The sequence below is a fragment of the Glycine max genome, chromosome 15 (assembly GCF_000004515.6).
Source record: "Glycine max cultivar Williams 82 chromosome 15, Glycine_max_v4.0, whole genome shotgun sequence".
In the NCBI taxonomy this organism is placed as follows: Eukaryota; Viridiplantae; Streptophyta; class Magnoliopsida; order Fabales; family Fabaceae; genus Glycine; species Glycine max.
The window spans coordinates 693298-713397 of NC_038251.2; the positions used below are offsets into that span (position 1 = coordinate 693298).

The 20100-nt window shown below is 32.4% G+C and overlaps 5 protein-coding genes across 8 annotated transcripts; 4 read left to right on the forward strand and 1 right to left on the reverse strand.

Moving 5' to 3' along the window:
• The first annotated feature begins 529 nt into the window (after window positions 1-529).
• LOC100781055 (TSET complex member tstD) lies at window positions 530-4303 on the forward strand. Of its 4 annotated transcripts, none has more exons than XR_003264799.2 (6): window positions 530-675; window positions 887-1181; window positions 1656-1769; window positions 2351-2430; window positions 3178-3302; window positions 3884-4303. XR_003264799.2 is itself a non-coding variant. In XM_006597059.3 (6 exons), the coding sequence occupies exons 2-6, from the start codon at window positions 1381-1383 to the stop codon at window positions 3953-3955; spliced, it is 444 nt and encodes a 147-aa protein (XP_006597122.1). In that variant the 5' UTR covers window positions 531-675; window positions 887-1380; the 3' UTR covers window positions 3956-4193. The 4 variants fall into 4 exon arrangements, 2 of the variants coding, with proteins under 2 accessions (XP_006597122.1, XP_006597123.1); XM_006597059.3 differs by having other exon boundaries at window positions 531-675; window positions 887-1433; window positions 3884-4193; XR_001385258.2 differs by having other exon boundaries at window positions 536-675; window positions 887-1433; window positions 1639-1769.
• Window positions 4304-6622: 2319 nt separating this feature from the next.
• On the forward strand, window positions 6623-7822 carry LOC100527202 (uncharacterized). The gene is made up of 3 exons (NM_001249418.3): window positions 6623-6848; window positions 7111-7221; window positions 7300-7822. The coding sequence occupies exons 1-3, from the start codon at window positions 6720-6722 to the stop codon at window positions 7570-7572; spliced, it is 513 nt and encodes a 170-aa protein (NP_001236347.2). The 5' UTR covers window positions 6623-6719; the 3' UTR covers window positions 7573-7822.
• Window positions 7823-11047: 3225 nt separating this feature from the next.
• Window positions 11048-15429, forward strand: LOC100787465 (probable polygalacturonase At1g80170). Its single transcript, XM_003546002.5, has 10 exons — window positions 11048-11117; window positions 11306-11428; window positions 11611-11748; window positions 12034-12204; window positions 12321-12344; window positions 13157-13364; window positions 13498-13579; window positions 14300-14408; window positions 14548-14664; window positions 14799-15429. Exons 1-10 carry the CDS (start codon window positions 11082-11084, stop codon window positions 15027-15029), a joined length of 1239 nt encoding a protein of 412 aa, XP_003546050.4. The 5' UTR covers window positions 11048-11081; the 3' UTR covers window positions 15030-15429.
• A 183-nt stretch (window positions 15430-15612) lies between these two features.
• On the forward strand, window positions 15613-18395 carry LOC100816530 (RHOMBOID-like protein 5). The gene is made up of 5 exons (XM_006597061.4): window positions 15613-16047; window positions 16326-16489; window positions 16572-16747; window positions 16828-17084; window positions 17194-18395. The coding sequence occupies exons 1-5, from the start codon at window positions 15773-15775 to the stop codon at window positions 17270-17272; spliced, it is 951 nt and encodes a 316-aa protein (XP_006597124.1). The 5' UTR covers window positions 15613-15772; the 3' UTR covers window positions 17273-18395.
• Window positions 18396-18497: 102 nt separating this feature from the next.
• Window positions 18498-19647, reverse strand: LOC100817594 (DCC family protein At1g52590, chloroplastic; the record flags this gene model as incomplete). Its single annotated transcript, XM_006598225.3, has 4 exons — window positions 18498-18784; window positions 18884-18976; window positions 19227-19334; window positions 19520-19647. Coding segments are annotated over 4 exons (411 nt in total), but the record flags the coding sequence as incomplete, so codon positions are not given.
• Window positions 19648-20100: the final 453 nt, after the last annotated feature.

Consider the following 20100-nt stretch of genomic DNA (forward strand, 5'->3'; position numbering starts at 1 on the left):
CGTAAAAGAAAAACAAAAAAAAAAAAGCACTCCAAAAAAACTCGAAACTTATGTAATTGTGTTATTGAATTAATATTTATGGACTTGTATTATTAACTTGAATACTTCGATTGTTATTTTAGATTTTAGAATATGAATAAACTTTTTTAATCAAATAATGTTAGTTATATACTTATATATTTATATAATAAATACATATATAATTTTAAATTTTTTTAATATATACTAGGTCAAATTTGACATTACTTCAACTGGATCAATAACCAGATCGAATTTCATAACTTTGCCTGAAAGTGTAATGCGATGATAAATTAATCGATGAAAGATAAAAAAGTATAAATTTAATCCTCTAAATAATATATAAAAAATAGATAAATTAATCTTATATTTGAGTTTGTAAAATTATTTTATTATTAATTTATAATATTCAAAATTAATTTGAAAATGAATTATAATATATGTATTTTTTACTCATACAATAATTAAATTTAAAATTTTCATATTAAGCATGAATGACTATTTACCTAATAGAAAAGGTACGGAGTCAATTAATTGAAGTTGAACACGCAAAGTCGAGTAGGAGAGAATCAGTTTGGTTTTGAAGAAGGGAGGAGACGAGACAATGATACTGGCTGTTCTGTTTGCCAACGTTGAGGGCAATATCCTCATCGAACGGTGCGTTTTCTTTCTTCCCATTTCATTTTATCTTCTTCTTTCTGATTTCTATTATACCTACCAATTTTCTTATGATGTTCTGCGAATCTTGATTTGTTTCTTCTGGATGCTTTGGAAATTCTGATACTTCTAAATTTTGATATTAGATATGATGTGTATACATTTTGATAATCCCTTTTGATGCTAACATGAGTAGGGTTTGTTTGGTTAGTTTCGTTTCGTGCCCAAAATTAATAACTCAACTACGTGGGAAACTAGAAAACTGATACGGTCCTAAGCTAAAGAGAAGGGAAAGAGAAGAAGATAAGTCTGAGAGATAAGCTTTTTCTGATATCCTTTATTTCCCTTTCATATTACATTTATAGTTTTTCAGTTAACAGAATCTAACTGAATCCTAACTAACTAGGTACTATAACGGATTCTGGAATTCTGGAAGGTTCTTCAAGTCAAACGCGAGTCAATGACTGAGGCCGCGAGCCTGCAAGCACTTATACGAAGTCCCGCAGGTATGCTGGCTTCCTATTCACTCACTTGGGCCTGTTTGTAACTGAGGGTTGATCTGCTATGTTACTATCAACACCCCCTTCGTCGAAAACAACCTTGTCCGCAAGGTTGTGAAGATCACGTAAGTCGTCCCAAAGTTCCCAGGACGCCTCCTCCGGAGGAAGACCCTCCCATTGCACCAAAACACGTTTTACCGGCGTCATGCCCGAGGAGTCGAGTTTCCAGTCGAGGATTGCGAAAGGGTGTACAATGGGGTGATTATGCCTCACTTTCTACTTGGATTGAAATGTCATTCAAAACTTGTTGTTTAATTCGAGAAACATTTAATAATTCTCGTTTTCTATTCAGATTGAAGGAGAAAATAGGGAGTTTTCTTGTGTGCTCTTTCTCTGATCTACTTGCATACTAAAAATAGAAACTTGGTCTTGGTTCTAACTTTTTGATTAACTGAACCCCCAGTGGCTTTGTGATTGCAGTTTTCATGGAGTTCCTGCAGAGGAGCGTCTACACTGGCGTTCTTTCTTGGTTAAACTAGGAGCTGACAATCTTAAGGGTGTAAAAAATGAAGAACTCCTAGTTGCTTGCCATAAGTGAGTATACTGTTCTGCCATTATATGTGATCTATGTATGTATACCTTACCCGAGAGCATTCTGTGAATATTTGATTCTGAACTAGTGAAGGAAGATTGAACTTTGGTTGCTAGGGATGTAGCAGACAAGGAAATGGGGCAGATGAACCTGTATACCTGAATCATTATCATTTATCAGTAAAAGCTAAAAAGTAAAAACTATGATAGGCTTTGCATAATTTGACTTTTGTATTTTTTTTAGTCCAAAAAGTGAGAACAAATTGGATAACATTAGTTACTAGGATATTTTAAGACAATGTCATCATTAATGGAAAAATTGTAAATGAAACTTAGAAGTGGAAGCTAACCACTGACATGCAAACTTGTTACATGAATTTTAGCAGTTTAGAAGTTTTAGTTGATAAAAGTTTCTCTAAATTTTCTGTTTTTCTTCATCACCAACTATTGTTCATTCATATTCCTTTGTTTTAGAAAATGCTCTGTCTCATCTTTATGAGATGATGCAGGTTTTCTTTTTTCTTTTTTCCTTTTTTGGGTACATGCTGGTATAATGTTTTACTTGTACATTTTATCTCTATCAGGTCAGTTTACATTGTATACACAGTACTTGGGGATGTCAGCATATATGTTGTGGGGAAGGAAGAGTATGATGAACTTGCTTGTACGTATTCATTGAACCAATATTCTATATTTGATGATGATAAAATAAATGTAAAGAAATGAATCATCTCAGTTGTTGATGCTTTAATATGGAATTGCACCTATATTTTGCATTTGCTGCAAAATAATATAGAATGAGCCATCTTTGTGGTTGATGCTTGAAATTGAATATGCTCACTTGTTTTGAGATTGTAGTGCTGGCTAAGGGGTAATGGTTCATAACTTTCAGTTCTTTTTTATTTTGAGATGGTGAAGGTGTCAAGGCGATGTTTGAATTCTGTGGTTGGAATCTAGTTCTTTTGTCTCAACTGACTACATGAGTAGAATGGGATCCTTTATTTAGGTAGCTACATGTAAGTTGGGAACATAAAGATGTATTTACGTTAGAAATAAAATGTTATGTTTGAGAAAAAAAAGGATATAAAAAGTGAGATGATAGGGGGATTTCAGAAGGAATTATTAGCTATTGAAAGGTATCGGTGTGATTTCAAAAGTATGACATTACATTTTAGAGAAGAAAAACTAGCAATCAAGTGAACTGGTTTGGAATTCAAGTTTTGTCGGACTTACCATGAAAAAGAAAAATCTAAATATTTAATGAAAAAGTTATTTTGTTCATAGTATAATCAACTTTTTTAACAATGTCAAACATATTGTGATTTCACCCAGAGCTGAAAAATGAATGTTCTAGAGCTATTAAGTGTTTTACATCAACAGTACTATTTACTAATATTTTGTTTTTCTCCAGTGTCAGAAGTGATCTTTGTGATAACCTCAGCTGTGAAGGATGTATGTGGGAAGCCCCCAAGTGAACGTCTTTTCCTGGATAAATATGGAAGAATTTGTTTGTGCTTGGATGAAATTGTATGGAAGGTAAGGATACATGCTCTGGACAATGTCTACTAAAAAAAGAGATAAATTTTTGAATTATTTCTTAGTTTACTCATTCTACTTGATTCTGGGACACATTGATTGATGACATTGACATTCATGTGGTATATCTGAAATAAAATTCAAGAATTTAGAGAGAGAGAGAAACCAACACAGAAAGAAAGGTAAAAATGCTTCTGTTATTGAATTTTGAATGACAACAAAGAGAAAATGAGAGAATCCTTCTTCATGGGTGTCCCCCTTTCTAAAACAGAGCAAATGTTTAGTTCCCAAATACTAACAAATCTGAATTCCTTTCCCATCCTATCCTTCCTACTGTTTAAGTTAAGCCCTTGCCCTTCCTACTATTTAAGTTAAGCCCTTGCCCTTCCTAACTAACTTCATAACTTCTTGAATCCTATCAGTGTATGTCATCATATGTTTTTCTTTTTATTCCAAAACTATTGATGTCTTACAAATTTATCTTTATGCAACATCGGTACTTCTGCTGGTTGTGTTCCATAGTTGAGTGGAGTTTTTTTTTCTTGATGATGTGCTTGACATTTTCCATGTGTCTTTTGAAGGGATATTTGGAAAATACAGAAAAAGATAGAATCAAAAGATTGGTCAGGTTAAAGCCTCCAACTGAGTTCTAAATGAGAAGTTCAAAAGTACTCATTATACAACTTGCAGTCTGTGTTAGTTGTTCAGCATCTTGCAACTGGGAGTGGCAAGGCACTTAAGTTTATTTCCAACAATTGTCGGTCAGGCAAACCTCTACATATGAGCTTTCTTCCTTAGTGTAGCGAGGCAAGGATTTTGCTGGGCCAACATTTGTATTACCCTTCTTAATTTTTAACATTTTTTTTCTGCCATCAAATTTTTATTTTATTCTATCTTGTGCATTGTGCTTTTGTTGGATTTGGATGAATCCTTTTTTTTGTTCCTACGATGATACTCCCTCTCTCTCTCTATATATATATATGTATATATACTTTCCTCAACTGTTAACAATTGTTACTCAATTTGATCTGTAATGCATATTAATGTTAGAGACTAAATTAACTTATTTACATCAATCTCGGATATTAAATCAATTGATATTTATTAAAAGTTAGGAATTATAAATACTTTTCATGTAGTTAAAGACTAAATTATTGATAGTGCTAACTAAATTGATATTCTTTGCAATATAAAAGACCAAATTATCTGATAATATATATTTTAAGGATTAAATTAATATTTTATTCTAAGATTTATTTATTTAGTAACTCTTTTGTTAATTGTTTTCTGAATCCGCATCTATTAGGACTTGGGTCTTGGGAGGTGTAGTAACTCTTTTGACGCTGTATGGCATGACTGCAAAAATGTGGATTGCGAGGAATGCGTGGGCTTGTAAATTTGTACTCTAAGACACGCGTTTGGCGAGGCCAAATAAAATAATACTTCATCAACAATCTAAAACAAAATGTTAGCACAGTTCGGTTTCTTTTTTCTTTTTCAAATTCATGTGGATTTTATGTGATAAACGTTTGATTTTATATAATTAAAGGGCTTTCGTCCCTCAATTTTACCATTTTTTTATGCAATTAAATTTTATAAAAAAATAAATAATTTTAAATATATAAATTATATAGTATTATAATTAAAATTTATAATAATAAAAATTTACTTGAATATATAAATTAGATTTTGAATTTACAATCAGTATAATATGAGGTTATTTTCAATTTTTGATATTTTTTAATATTAAAATTTAATTGAGATTGAAATAAACGAGAGTATATTAAAAGAGATAAAAATTAAGAAGATCAAGTACACAAATAAATATAAAAGGATGATAGTTTAAAATATTCAAGAGAAAAACTTTTTGACTTATTGTGATGATAATGTATGAAACATACCTTCCAAGGAAATAAGATAATATTAAAAACGTTTACTTAGAGAGAGTAACAAGATCAAGATTTTTTTTTTCAAGTTGTATAGTCTAATTTATACTATAAAAATATATTGTACTGTGCACATACGACAACTCATGTGATAAATAAATTTTAATTTATCAAATAGAAAATGTAAACATAATATTGGGAAGAACATATCAAATTCTTATGGACACGATTAGCTTCGCACCTTAAGAGTGTGAGAATACTTAAAAATAAGTACTAAAAGAAATTTAATATAAATTGTTACTTGACCGAGACAAAAGAAAAAGACATAAATGGTTAAAACAATAACTCATTATTGACACCACTTGTTGTATCGTATAATCCACCTTCACTATATATGCTACATTGTTTTATTCAAACAACGGGGTCAAGTTATAAACCAAGTCTTATAAAACTTGATGCTGTCCTATTTTTAAAGTTAGGTTCTAGACTTTATTTGTTTATTTAACCAGAAAGTTTATTTATAAAATAGATTTCACTCCTCTAAATAAACTAATTACTTGATAATAAAATCTGTTTAAAATTATAAGCACATTGATGAGTTTAAACTTTAAAATACATTAACAATTACATAAATCCAAAACATTATAATGATAATATGTTATTTATTTTTATTTAAATAAACCAACTTAGTGGCTTGCCTTTTGAAAAAATCAACTTATTGGGTTTAGGAGGCTTTTAAATGTCTTAAATACGAGTCTTTTACTTAAAAAGTATGTAAAAAAATTAAACTAACTTATTTAATAAATAAATATGACCTAATAAAATGTTTTGGTTTATTACATTCCTAGTTATTAAGTAGTTAAAAGTCAATTGCAATTTTTGAATAAGTAAATGTGCTTAAATTAGTTTATAGTAATTAGTTTATGTTGTATTTATTAATATATAATTAATTTAAAAATTAAAAAAAAAACCCAAATACAAACATATGATTAACTTAAGTGATACATATTTAATTTTCTTTTAATGAAGATATCAAATTTAGATCTTGTATAAAAAAAAAAAGGAAAGAACTAACCTCATTATCTTGTGAATATTCCCTATTTGAGGAAGATTTCCTCCTTGAAAGTATAGTTGTGGTCTAAAAGTATTCAAATCAAATATGGAGATGACAAGTTGTAATGTTTATCATAAGGAAGCCTTTGATGCCAAATATTTCCCTTAATTAATTCAGTAATTGATCATTTCACTCATATTTTTAATTTATGACCTTGTAATTACTTAAATTATGAAAAATTATAGACATACAGTTAATGTAGCTATAATTGTCATTACAATACAGTTAGAAAAAAGATCTGTTAAACATAAACATTAAATAATGTACTAATCCAATTAATTATAGAACTTAAAAGCACGACCTACCCTTTGTCCGGGTGTGATAATAAAAGCTGTCCAAGACAGAGGTGTTCCTCGTTCTCTCCCCTCAAACACAGACACAACACAACAAGGTTGCAAAGTGAAGAAGGATTAAGCCATGAAAGCTCTAATTTTAATCCTCACGCTATGCATCATTGCTGTCACCTTCTCATCACAAGCAGCAACCTCCATAGTCACTCAACCCCAACCCAACGAATTTTTCAAGCTCAACCAAACCAAGCCACAGGTAACAAAGTTTCTTTACTTTTACAATTAAATATCCCAAATAGTGGAATACCCTTGTTCAAAATATCATAAATCATCCTCCTATAAAGTTTAGTTTAGTTACGAATATATAGTCTAATACTGTTATATATTAACTAACTGCTTTAACTAAAGGAACATAGATAGATCAAAGATAAAAGGGTACTTGGATTTCAATTTTGAACTGAAGCTAGCATTTTTCAGATATTTTTATTGCATGTGAAATTAAATCATGCCTTTTACAGAATGATGGTAGTTCCTGTAGTTACACGGTGAGCATAAAAACAAGCTGCAGTTCTCCCTCCTACACCAGAGATTACATCGGTCTTGCATTTGGTGATGCTTATGGCTATCAGGTTCAATTCCCAGCTAGCTTAGATCGATCTGTTTCTTAAAATTTCAACTACAAAGTGTCAATTAATGAATGAATGCAGGTTTATGTTCCAAGACTGGATGATCCTGGTTCAGGTACATTCGAGCGGTGCTCTACGGATACATTTGAGATATACGGTCCATGTACGTACCAGACATGTTATCTGTATCTATACCGGAGTGGATACGACGGTTGGATGCCAGAGAAAGTGACCGTATACAGCTATTACTACCAACCTGTTACATTTTACTACAACACTTACATACCTAATGATATTTGGTATGGCTTTGACTATTGTCGCGGTTATTTACCCTCCGGTACTGCCGCACAGTAGAGGCTAGAGTAGTGTGTACCCTTCTCAGTTCTCATCACAAATTACTACAATAAAACAAGTACAAGTCCAAATATGAACCCTGCTATCTATTGTAGTGGACCTTCTTTAATGTATCAAGTTACCATGTGATATTTAATTCGAGACACTTTTTTATACATGGCTTGTTTCTTTTAATTGGCATGAGCTCCTCCTCTTTCTATGAATCGAGGAAGATTAAAAAGTGGAACATGAGTAATTTTAGTTGTTTGTCATAAACAAGAACATGCCTTACTCGAAATGTTAGTTGGTTTGCATCATGGGTTCTTCGTTGGAAAGTTGATTTTTATTTAGGTGAAACCAAACTCCATTTCTTTTTTGAATTGATGGGTTCTTGATGAGAAACTTAATTAGGGTCGGCACCCATTCATTTCTCATATTATTTGAGGATATGGTGAAAGTGTTTTCGTTTCACATGCTGGCATTGGGACCTGTCCATCTTATGTTTGACAAAATGCTTCAATAAGCAAAATATCGTCGAATTCTTAATTGCATATGGTCCTACTGAAATGAAGTGGTGACAACTAGGGGTGAAAATGAGTTGAGTAGCTTGTTAAGGACCTTTGACTCGACCCATGTAAGGCTCGGCTCGGCTTCTTTACTATAAAGGTCAAACTCAAGCTTTTTAAAAAGTCTTTTTAGATAAAAAGACCAAGCCTAAATCATAGAAAAAGTTTGTTAAGCTTGACAAGTCAGTCTGTTTAACTAATAATAATAATAATAATAACTTTATTTTATCAAATCTTATTTTATACAGATTTTATTCCATCTAGATTTTATTTCATCCAGATTTTATTTCGTCTAGATTTTATTTCATCCAATCTTATCTTATCTTATCCAGATTTTATTTTATTTCGTTTATGAGCTTGAACTTAAAATAGATTTGTAAGTTTTGAGGCTGAGGACCTACATAACAGCACCAAGATTTTAGTTTAGGGAGTTTTTTTTCTGGAGAGGAAAATAATTTTAGAATTTTAGGATTCCAGTTTTCATTACTGTTCATGCACACTGTTCACGTAGAATAAAATTTGTTTTCTGCAATTTCGTTTCGGCTTCAATCTACAGTTTCATTTCTACTGATTAATGGAAGACTAAGTCTCTAGGATTGTTTTCTCTTGAGGATCAAGCACAGCTCTCTTTGAGGCTATATTCGTTTTCACCTTTGTAAAGACATTTTTACACAATTTACATATTTTTGCTTGGCTATATTAGTGTAAATCATCTCTAATCCATACATTTTTTAATATTATGCTCTTTTTATTTTCTTTTGATATACTTTGTGCTTTAACAACTTGAATTCAATATGATTTTGTTTATCAATTATTTTTGGATTTGTACATTACTTATACAAAATTTTATAAGTTTCTTTTTTTAGTTAGTATTTCACTAGGTTTTAAAATAATTAATTAATCAAATACGTCTTTAAGCAAGTTTTTAAATAGGTTCGTGGGCCAAGTCAGACTTTTATGTAAGTCGAGCCGAGCCTTTAAAAAAAAGCCTATGTAATGAATCAAGCTCAAACTTTACGTATTCAACTCACGCCAAGCTCAAACCTGGTAAAACTTGGCTTGACTGAGCTCATTTCCACCCCTGCTGACAACTTCCAAGTTCCACGTGTGTCTACCATGCATCCTCCACCATCAGGTAAGAAAATGAGCATCACATTCTCTTACGGCTTAGTTCAATTGACACATTGTTTCAGCCATGTATACTGGGAGTGGGAGCTGATCGACTTATTATATCTTTGGTAAGTTTAGCAAAGGTGGTTAATCATGGAATAATCATTACTTGAATATTGGACCCCGCATATTCTAGCCTTCAATATGGATTTTCTGTTTTCCCTATCTATTGAAGGTTATGGAATGATCTTTGTGGCAGCGTGTGTGGAAGCTCAGTAAGCTTGTGATTTAGCTTGAACTTGCAGCCTTGTAGGAAGCATAAGTCAAGAAACAAATCATAGTAGACAGGATGCAATAGTTTTTGTAACTTGTTGACACTAATGTGGATAAAATAAATTCATCCCAACTTAATCGGCCTCAACCTCAACCAAAAGCCCTTGTTAGACAGCAAAAAGCTATGCCACTGGAATACTAATCAAATGAGTTTTATGGTTATGTATTAACGGTGTAAAACAGTTTTATATTATTATTTAATCATAAATAATTATTAGTAAGATTTATAAGGTAATTATTATAAAAGTCATGAGTTTATCATATATAATAATTTATGATTGGATGATAGTAAGTATATAACTTATCTTCTCTAATAAAATTATTTAAAGAACTAAAGAGAAGATAAAATAAAAAATCATATTTCTTGGTTGTTTTCACACTTTCATTTTTTTGGATTTTTTTTTTACAAAAATATCTTTGATGCAAGCATGTTTCTGTTGTGGTCAGTACATTGGTTTCTGTTATGTTAGGATGTGTAAATTCATCATAAAGAACTGGCACAAAGTGACCAACAAGGGTTGGAGACAAAGTGACCAACAAGGGTTGAACCAGTTAAGGAAATATCCCACGAGAATGTGGGTTTTATGGTTTATGAATATTTTGTTAGGGAGTAATTTGTAAGTTTTTCTGTAAATGTTTATTGAGTCTTGAAACATATTTTCTTTGTGTTTCCATTATATATTTTGTCAAAATATATATATACACCAAAAATGTATTTCTGTCAAGTATACTTTTGTTATAAAAAAAATAATTGGAGAAGTTGAGGATGAACGTAACAAAAATGGAGATTAGAATACAAAGCCCAAGCTAGTTTAAACCAAAATGCCTCTGGCCCAATCAATTTGCTAACTAGGAAGAGCCAAAAAAAAATTAAAAACTAATCTTATTTTACAAGAAAGCAAGGACAATCAATTTGTACGCACAACGTAGCTTGGAAATATGGTACAAGCAAAAGTATTTTCTTCAGCTAATTATTTTTTTATTACACTGATGTAGTTTTCTATCTTTGGTTGAAGAGCCGACCAAATTTTTATACTTTCCTATCGAAAGAAAAGAGAACGTGGTTTGAAATCAAAGTAGAGGTTTTTTTTCAACCAAAGTTAGCAATCTTTTGATCTATTTACTGAAGTTTACTATTGAGTATTGAGTGTAAATGAAGAAGCATAATGTACGTTCAGAAGAAGAAGGCGTAGGGATGTGCATTTGCTTCATGTGCATACGGCGAAAACAAGGTCTTAGTCTCCATAAGCCATGTGTTTTCCAATTAGATTGTGTGCAGTTTAATTTTCCGCAACCCCATTATAATTGATGCACTGAACCAATATTAGCAAACCAAACTATAATCTTGTTAACAATTATAAACTTGAAGCGTAAGTAGTTGTTTTATTTTATTAATAAAGAGAAGCCAATAATTTAACGTCTAAAATATGCTTCCAAATAGAGTAGCCATTATATATAGAAGAAGAAATTGGGGGTACATACATGCTATATAACATAAACGTTGAGGGTGTCAATCTTTTGATGTTGCTCAAGAGCACTGCAAAGTTTGATATAATGGTCAGAATCTGTCAGTGTCCCATTTTATCATATTCACTTTCTATAATTAACTTTAACACAATAAATATTGCCAGTATTATGTGTTATAGTGACTTCTCTTATAATGCGTGATTCGTTTATATAAAGTTCTTACTATTTTTCCCTATTAATAAAGACTTAATATCATGCAAAATGTTAATTTTGTGCAGGAGTTTTTCTTCATTGTGTTAATGATTCTGAGTGTGCTTACACCCGGATTGAGCAGCACAATAATTACTTTCAATGTGTTGCAGTATGGAGCAGTTGGAAATGGACAAACCAATGATTCCCCAGTAAATTATAATCATTACCTCACACGCCATTTTAGTTTCCACAAAACTATTGTGTTTCATACATAACATTAATTTGAATCATTTCTTTCATTTGCTCGGTTCCATGTCACATTTATGCCAATGTTTTTTTGAAGCCTGTGCTGTGCCTTACACACAATCTTAAACTTTTGTACATTCAACAGGCCTTTCTGAAGGCGTGGAAAGCCGCGTGCCAGAGCAAGTCACATATAGCTCGCCTCATCATACCAGCAAAACGGACATTCTTGCTGAAGCCTACTACCTTCAGTGGTCCATGCAAATCTAATTATACCTACATTCAGGTATTTTTCTTTTAGTATTTTGGAATACACAATATCCATGTACCATCATCAACCTTTATCAATGGTTGATTGTCTCCAACTTTCATGATAACTGCGTTGAAGAATGGAACTGATATAAGTACATTGACAGTGTGTATAGATTAAGCCAAATGAGTGATGATCCACAAAATAGAAGGGACTAAAATTGATATCTCCTAGGAATTAATTAAATTGAGATACTCTATACATTTGGAATATTGAGTCATGTTTCATAGTAGAAAAATGAACATGTTTGTGGGACCTCAGCTTTCAGGGAACATTGTTGCACCTAAAACAAAATCGGAATATTCTGGATTCCACACGAACACATGGCTTGGCTTTTCATTCGTCAATGGTTTAGCTATCAGTGGAAAAGGGACCATTGATGGTCGAGGCTCTGCCTGGTGGCAACAGCCTTGCGTAGGAAATCCACAACCCGTAAGTAAATATGTTCTAGTTTTTTTTTTTCTCTCTATTGTTTTGACTAATTAATTCATTGTTCTACATTATTTTACAATATAGGCCAAATTTTTATGATTTTTTTCCTTTTTCAGGGAGCAACGTGCCGTCCACCAACAGTAAGTAACAACTCTTGATCCATACACTCGTCGACTGCATTGTTGACAAATTGTTACCAAATTAAATTTCACTAGTCGTGATTTCTTGATGCACATATATAACCATCACACTAATTAATTGATTTTTCATGAATAGAAAATGCAACGAACCCATGAACGAATCAAAATTCCAAAGACAGACGTGCTTCAATTCATTTTGTCAGACAGAACTTATAATTATTGTTGAAGCATATACTTATAACTTAATTAGTAAATTAAGTTTTTGACAATGTTGTGGTTGGAGGATAAGTGTGAATGAAATTCACATCAGCTAAGAAGAAGGTTGAATCCTATAGTGTGGATAAAATTCATAAATTTAAGCTTTAAAAACTTTAATAAATGTTCTTATTGGATCTTTCATATAAAATCTAATATTTTATTGTCTCTCTCTCAAAAAAAGTACATTTATTATACACATAAAAAAGTGTGGGCAAGTTTCATTTCCCTTGAGTTAGAATCACTTTATACTTGGAAGTTTGAACCCCAAAGACTTTTATCTTCAAAAAGGCGCATTTGAGATATAACTAAATCTTAATCTAACAGCGTAGATATTCCTTGAAACACCTTATCAATGGATTGTATTCTATCAATGCTGATTATATATAAACAAGTTTACGTAATATAATTAACCCAAACATATGCAAAATCAACACTGTTCTCTCAAATATTTTCATCATATAGATTTAATAAGCATAAACACTATAATATATACAACAGCACCATATCTAGGAAATTATTGAACTATATTTATAACTTTTTTTATGGATGTTTAGGCAGTAACTTTCAATAGATGCAATCGTCTTCAACTGAAAGGATATACAAGCATTAATCCCGCAAGAAGCCACGTGACTCTAACAAGCTGCAACAAAGGCATAATCTCTAACATCCGTCTAATTGCTCCTGGAACAAGCCCTAACACCGATGGCATTGATATTTCAGGCTCAACAGGCATTCAAGTACTTAATTCTTTTATTGCAACAGGTATTTAACTTAATATCTGCATGTCACAACGTCACAGGCTATCAGTGCTTGTTTTGGTAAAATCTTTCAATTTCTATTAATTGTTTCCTAACATGAATGTCAGTTAAACAAAATTTACATGGTTAAACTGCAGGTGATGATTGCATAGCTATTAGTGCTGGATCCTCCAAGATCAAAATAACTGGTATAACATGTGGTCCAGGCCATGGTATCAGGTTAGTTAGTTAGTGCTTCGGTAATATATCCATTTGCTCTAGCTTGGCTTCTACAGACCACAGACTTTGTTCACTATTTCCTTCCTATGCTGTGCAAAAAAAAAAAACAAAAAAAAAACTATTTCCTTCCTATATAATCAATGAAAATGAGTTTAGATTTCTAAAATGCTCTGCTTTACATTAATATGAGAAAGAAAATGAGTATTCTCTTGCTTATTTTTATTAACACACCTTCTGTTAGTATTTATTAAAATTTATTAAAAATTATAAAATTATGGGTGAATCTCATTAAATAATAACTGAGACTCTAATAAATTTATAATTTCTAATAAATTTTATTACATAGGAAGGAGTTTTTGTTTTATAGGCAATCAATAGAAAGGAATGCGTCTAAAAGAATATATTGGTTCTCAAAATTTGTGTTATTTTTATTAGATTTTAACTTTCCTTAGGGACAGTCACGTATCACCTCATTAATTTTTTTAACTATATATGCAAACTTCAGTGTGTTTCTTTTTTATAAAAAAAAATGTAATTTTGTAACCTACAAATCCAATTATCAATTATGCATGTCAAAATTTTATTTATTTATTCACTTTTAATCGCCTTACATGTTTTCTAGATATTACTAGGGGTATATGTGTGATTCCCCAGTACGTAACATGTTCCTTCTTTCTGGAATACAGTTTTTCACTGATGAAAGAAATTGCGTTTGTGTAGCATTGGATCATTGGGAACACGTGGAGATACCGACATTGTAGAGGACGTGCATGTGGAGAATTGTACTTTGACCGAAACATTAACTGGAGTAAGAATCAAGACATGGCAGGTAATTGAGCAAATAAAACAACGTTACTAGATTATTAAAAAGTCTATTAATATAAGATATTTTGCTTGCAATTTTGGTTACATATGAGTTGTGCAAATTGTTATGTTAAATGTAATTGTTCTATTCTATTTTGCATTAGGGGGGAGCTGGATATGCTAGGAGGATCACGTTTGAAAATATTAGGTTTGTTCGAGCAAATAGCCCCATTATCATTGACCAATTTTATTGTCCTCATAGATCGGACTGCCAAAACCAGGTACCACAAGAGCATAACCTACTAATTTCACCATTTTTCATAATAAATTTAATATATTACTCGCAAAAAATTACATTTATACAACTTTGACAAATAACTTTTTTGTGTTATTTTTCTTCTATTATTATTACTAGACTCGAGCAATCAAGATAAGTGATGTAACATATAAAGGAATTGTTGGAACATCATTGACGGACAAGGCAATCAATTTGAGCTGTGACCAAAATGTAGGCTGCTCCAACATTGTGCTTGATCATGTTTATATAACACCCGCAGTTCCAGGGCAGAAGGTTTTTTCCTATTGCCATAATGCACACGGAATAGCCACCCACACCAAACCATCCGTAAAGTGCTTGCTGAAGTAGCTCTTCCACAATTGATTTGTTGTCCTCAGAGCTACATTATATGCTAGTTGGATTTTCTTTTTTCTTTTTTTTTTGGATTATGGACTGAATAATCTGTGTAAAAGTTCTGTATTTTGAAATAAATACTATTAGGAGAAATAGAGTTGTATTTGACAATATTATCGTGGGTTGTCTTACTAACCCCCAAGTAAAAATAACGTTAAGTAATCCCGTAGAAGATTATTGGCTTAATTTTCTACATACTTTAGATGGTTGGTGAAATGCTCTTTTCTTATTTGTATTAGTCATCTATAATATTGTTTAGCCCCAATTTTTATTTGGGCAAGTTAGACAATTCCATATCATTGCAAGTAATTCTGTGAAAATATAAATATGTCAACTGATACGTATCACTAGTTATTTCGCCAATCAATTGACATCCTACTTTTGAGTTGTCCTTATTTTGCAACCAACTAATTACTATACCGAAATAGATATTGAGATGCAAATAGAAAGAAAAACGTCGAGGTATAGAAGAGTTTTAATTACTTTATGCAATTGATGGTACAATATAATGTAACAAATTCTATAAGTGGGGAAAATGGGTTTCCTAATTTAACTGCTAGGCTAGGCTAGGCTAGCGAACGCAAAGGAGGGAAGATTGGTTCTGTTCCATTGCAATTGCATGCCAACACAACAACCTATTTCTGTGTTTGTTTGTGTGTCTGTGTTGCAACTTGCAATCACAACCATAGAGTCACCGCATGGGGAAGAAGCCGCCGCACCTGTCTGACGTTGAGGCGGCCCGCAACCCCCCGTCACCGCCGCCTACTTTCCATGTGCCACTGCCTTCCATGTGGTTCCCGTGGTTGGTACCACTCATTTTTTTGGCCACCATTGCAATGTTCGTGTATACCATGTATGAAAATGATTGCCCTGCCTACTTAGATGAAGAGGTTTGCCTTTTCTCTCAATATCTCGGCAGGTTCTCCTTCCAACCTTTCAGGGAAAACCCTCTCCTTGGCCCTGCCATCCGCACGTGAGAAAAAAAAAATCTCTCTCTCTCTCTCACCAAAAACTTTTACATTCATCATTACCATTGATCAATGTGCATGCATGAAATAATATTTTTCTCATTAATAGGATGCAACCTAATTGATTATTATCTGTCCTCTCTCCCTTATTAACAACTGGTTTGAAATGGAAATGCCTACAATTCATGCATGATCCATTGCAAAGAAAGAAAAATAAAACAATGTCAAGTTTCACCTTGGTTTGTTCATTCATCTTTTGGGGCTATTGTATAACTTTCTGTAGGCTGCGGCTGTTAGGAGCCCTTGAAAAGGAACTAGTGGTGGACCAAAATGAAGTATGGCGCTTTTTTTCCTGTATGTTTCTTCACGCTGGAGTCGTGCATTTACTAGCCAATATGTTCAGTCTTCTGTTTATAGGCGTTCGGCTTGAGAAGGAATTCGGATTTTGTAAGGCATACTACTGATTTTTTGCACATTGAACCTCTGCATGATCTTCTTTAGTTAAATTCTAATCTCTTGAATTTGGCAGTGAAAATTGGATTGTTATATGTGCTTTCTGGTTTTGGCGGAAGTGTGTTGTCTGTTTTGCATTTGAAAGAATCTGAAGCTAATACCGTATCAGTTGGCGCATCCGGTGCGCTATTTGGTCTTCTGGGAGCCATGCTTTCTGAGCTTCTGACTAACTGGAGTATCTATGCAAATAAGGTACTTTATATCATCTCTCAATATTGGAAAACAGTGTGTTTGTGCGTGTAAGGACAAATTTTAACCCATGCTTACTTCAGTGTGCAGCTCTTACAAGCCTATTGATCATTGTTGGCCTAAATTTGGCTGTTGGATTTCTACCTCATGTGGACAATTCAGCTCACGTAGGAGGGTTCTTGGCAGGATATTTCCTCGGTTTTGTTCTTTTAATGCGTCCTCAATATGGATACGTAAATCGCAAATATATACCTCCAGGATATGATGTGAAGCGTAAATCCAAGTACAAATGGTATCAATATTTCTTCCTGATCATGTCAGTGATCATCTTACTGCTCGGGTAAATAAATAGTTAGAATTTTCTTGCTTGTCAATTGTCACAAATCACTATATTGTCTCTCATGCCTTGCATAACATCCCCCAACCTGATGCGATGACTAATATTTCAGATATGCGTATGGCCTAGCTAAGCTGTACATAGAAAAGTCACCGGAGAATTTTCCCTTCCTAGAGAGTTATCCACGATGAAGGGTTTTAATTCCACAGCCAGTTCTTCAAGCTTACATGTACAAACTAAAAATCTTCCCTTTTAGAAGCCTATAAGGCAATACATATGTCATACAGAATCAGATAAATAAGGTTTCGCTTCAATTTCTTTTGAGACATCTGCATGATTACAATTGCTTCTCAGAATTCTGGCTTCAAACTCTTTCTTCTTTCCATGTACATGATTAATTTGTGCTCTATCCAGCAGAAGAAAAGGCCAAAATCTAGTAGTACATGAGATGATATGTCATGCTATACATGTATCTTTTTGTTTTGGCTTCTTATATCAATATAAGAAATTCTTCAATACTGACCTCCTAATTTATCAGACCATGTAAAATAGTGTTAAAGTGTATTACTCGTCATGTATTCAAAGCTGTTCTGCTTTCTAGTTCCAGAATCAGCTATATGTAGATCTCATCACAACTAGATGTCTAGATTCATCAACAATGATAGTTCTTCATTTTTTGTGGTGGAACTAATAGTTCATCCAATAAAAAGGAAGAAAAGCTGGGGCTTTGATTTAATTTATTTGTGTTAAAGCAGAAACACAGAAATTTACTGGCGTACTTTTCTGGTACTTACATAACTAGCAAATTTACTGCAGGTTTTAAACTTCTTTTAGGTACCTAAAAGTTTAAGATTTATTTTAAGGGTCTTGTCCATTGCTTTTTTTTTTCAAGTGCAGTCATTACTATTAAATCAACTCTAATGAACTTTGCGCTTAAACTGCTGTACAACAATCAATCTCAAGAGGAAAATGTAGCTAGTATCTTGGCAAAAAAGATGACAGAATTCCAATAGATGTCATCATGATGTAAAAATCCACATTTTAACATGCTTTTGTATAAAGAAAGTATTGTGAAGATTTGAGGATCTCATTACAACTAGATCCATCCCCAATAAACAGTTTTTCATTTTTTTGCTGTGGAACTAATAGTTCTTCTACTAGGAAGGAGAGTTGGGGCTTTGTTTTAATTTATTTCTTTGTTGAAGCAGAAAAACTGAATTTGTCTCAAACAAAGACACAATTTTTACCAAACAAAGACCCACCATGATTGGTTGTCGAATCAACTAACTAAATTTGATAAAAAAATGTGTCTTTCTCTCTCCAACATGACCATATTATATTTTTCAACAAGGAGTTATACCTGATGAAGTTAAGGAATTAGGAGTGTTTACTGAAAGCATAGAAATTGCAAAATCATTTGGGACAGAAAATATTATTATGACTTGGTGATGTCCTCTGCTTCTATGAGTCTATCAAATAAAACGATAAGGTACAGCCCTTATACAGTAGTACACAGAATCTTCAAAATATTTGAGAACATGATATGACTTCGACTATAAAGAACCCCAGTTTTTGAACTTAGCACATTACTGTTATCTCCAGTACTCATGCCAGGATGATGCTATATTTCACATGATTCTGAACGACCAAAAATTTGGTAACGATTGTTTGCAACATTGTCATAAACAAAATCTCTGATAAACCTGCAGTCTTCCATAATATATATCATCAACCCTGTTCCCCTTAAGCAATTAATAGAACGTGATAAAGCCAGCAAAGGAAGTGGAAAAAATAATACTTACAGAGGCACAAATTGAAGAAGAATTGCAAGCTGTGGAAAGGGTAAGTCTATATATTCCATTATCTTCAGCACGGCTTCTGACTTTATGAAGGATCTAGAATCAACCAAGAAGTCGTATGTTTCACCGATAATTCTTCTTTCTCAAGGTTTTAAATATCGGTTGCGGTCGCGTTGTGATTTCGTCACATTTGTTATATCACAGACAAATACCGCCATCTTGAACAGATAAAAAAAACCTTGATGTTGCAGCCCAAATCACCCTCACCGACCGTTTTTTAAAACCTTGTTCTTTCTTATAATTTGCAATCATAAATTTATTCTTTCCTCACAAATACTATACGTACCTTTCCTTTTCAACAAGTACAACACTTGAGATATCATCAGGAGCTTTTCCTGATCTCCTGAGTAACAATTTACCCGCTTCACTCTGAAGAGATTCATATCTAATTGTCCTAGCAACCATCAACAAAGCAATAAAACAAACGAAATAACTGATCAACTTCTTTTTTCTCTAATCCAAAGCAAAGATTTCATTATCTTTCTATCAGGGCTGCAACAAACAACTTCAATATACAAATAAAGGAGACAATTTTCAAAAGGAGGAATTGCCACAATTAAAAGGAGATAGATCATATACTTATTTCGATCGTTATCACGAACGAACTTCACACACCCATTGCACAAGTTGCATACTCCTGTGTCACGAGCAAGAATTTTCACCCAACAGTAGCAATTGTATGAAGAAAAAGGATGAGTGAGGGTTAATTATTTAGATTTGTAATAATTAGGTTTAAATACTCAGAAGAAAAAAAACTTCTATTACAAGGACAAAGATTTACAAGTATAATTATTTATAGTCTCCAATAAAAATACGTGTAATCTTATAAGAAAATAGTCAAAGTTACATTAAGAAAATTATAATAGCTGTGACTCAAGTATAATTATCTTCATTAAAAAAATGCATGTGATTTCATAAAAAAAAAGTCAAAGTTGCATAATAATAATAATTTATATATTGTTAATGTAAAGAATTTGATATTTTTACTTAATTATAAATTATTTTAAATATAATATTTATCAAAAAATAAAAACTCAACAATTTTACTATTTTAGTACACCCATCATAATTCATAAGTGACACCTAATTGTAATAAAATCCCCAAATAAGAGATGTAATTAAATTAATTGATAATAAAATCTCTTTGGGTGGAAGAAAAG

What these genes read in the sequence shown, in the direction of transcription:
- LOC100781055 (XM_006597059.3), top strand. Translation starts at nt 1,381, where the DNA reads ATGCCCGAGGAGTCGAGTTTCCAGTCGAGGATTGCGAAAGGGTGTACA. An exon ending in GCGAAAGGGTGTACAATGGG is followed by an intron (nt 1,434 to 1,655) that starts GTGATTATGCCT and finishes TTGTGATTGCAG; the next exon opens with TTTTCATGGAGTTCCTGCAG. An exon ending in TGGATGAAATTGTATGGAAG is followed by an intron (nt 3,303 to 3,883) that starts GTAAGGATACAT and finishes TGTCTTTTGAAG; the next exon opens with GGATATTTGGAAAATACAGA.
- LOC100527202 (NM_001249418.3), top strand. Translation starts at nt 6,720, where the DNA reads ATGAAAGCTCTAATTTTAATCCTCACGCTATGCATCATTGCTGTCACC. An exon ending in TCAACCAAACCAAGCCACAG is followed by an intron (nt 6,849 to 7,110) that starts GTAACAAAGTTT and finishes TGCCTTTTACAG; the next exon opens with AATGATGGTAGTTCCTGTAG. An exon ending in GTGATGCTTATGGCTATCAG is followed by an intron (nt 7,222 to 7,299) that starts GTTCAATTCCCA and finishes GAATGAATGCAG; the next exon opens with GTTTATGTTCCAAGACTGGA.
- LOC100816530 (XM_006597061.4), top strand. Translation starts at nt 15,773, where the DNA reads ATGGGGAAGAAGCCGCCGCACCTGTCTGACGTTGAGGCGGCCCGCAAC. An exon ending in CTTGGCCCTGCCATCCGCAC is followed by an intron (nt 16,048 to 16,325) that starts GTGAGAAAAAAA and finishes AACTTTCTGTAG; the next exon opens with GCTGCGGCTGTTAGGAGCCC. An exon ending in TGAGAAGGAATTCGGATTTT is followed by an intron (nt 16,490 to 16,571) that starts GTAAGGCATACT and finishes TGAATTTGGCAG; the next exon opens with TGAAAATTGGATTGTTATAT.
- LOC100787465 (XM_003546002.5), top strand. Translation starts at nt 11,082, where the DNA reads ATGTTGCTCAAGAGCACTGCAAAGTTTGATATAATG. An exon ending in GCGTAGGAAATCCACAACCC is followed by an intron (nt 12,205 to 12,320) that starts GTAAGTAAATAT and finishes TTCCTTTTTCAG; the next exon opens with GGAGCAACGTGCCGTCCACC. An exon ending in TAATTCTTTTATTGCAACAG is followed by an intron (nt 13,365 to 13,497) that starts GTATTTAACTTA and finishes GTTAAACTGCAG; the next exon opens with GTGATGATTGCATAGCTATT.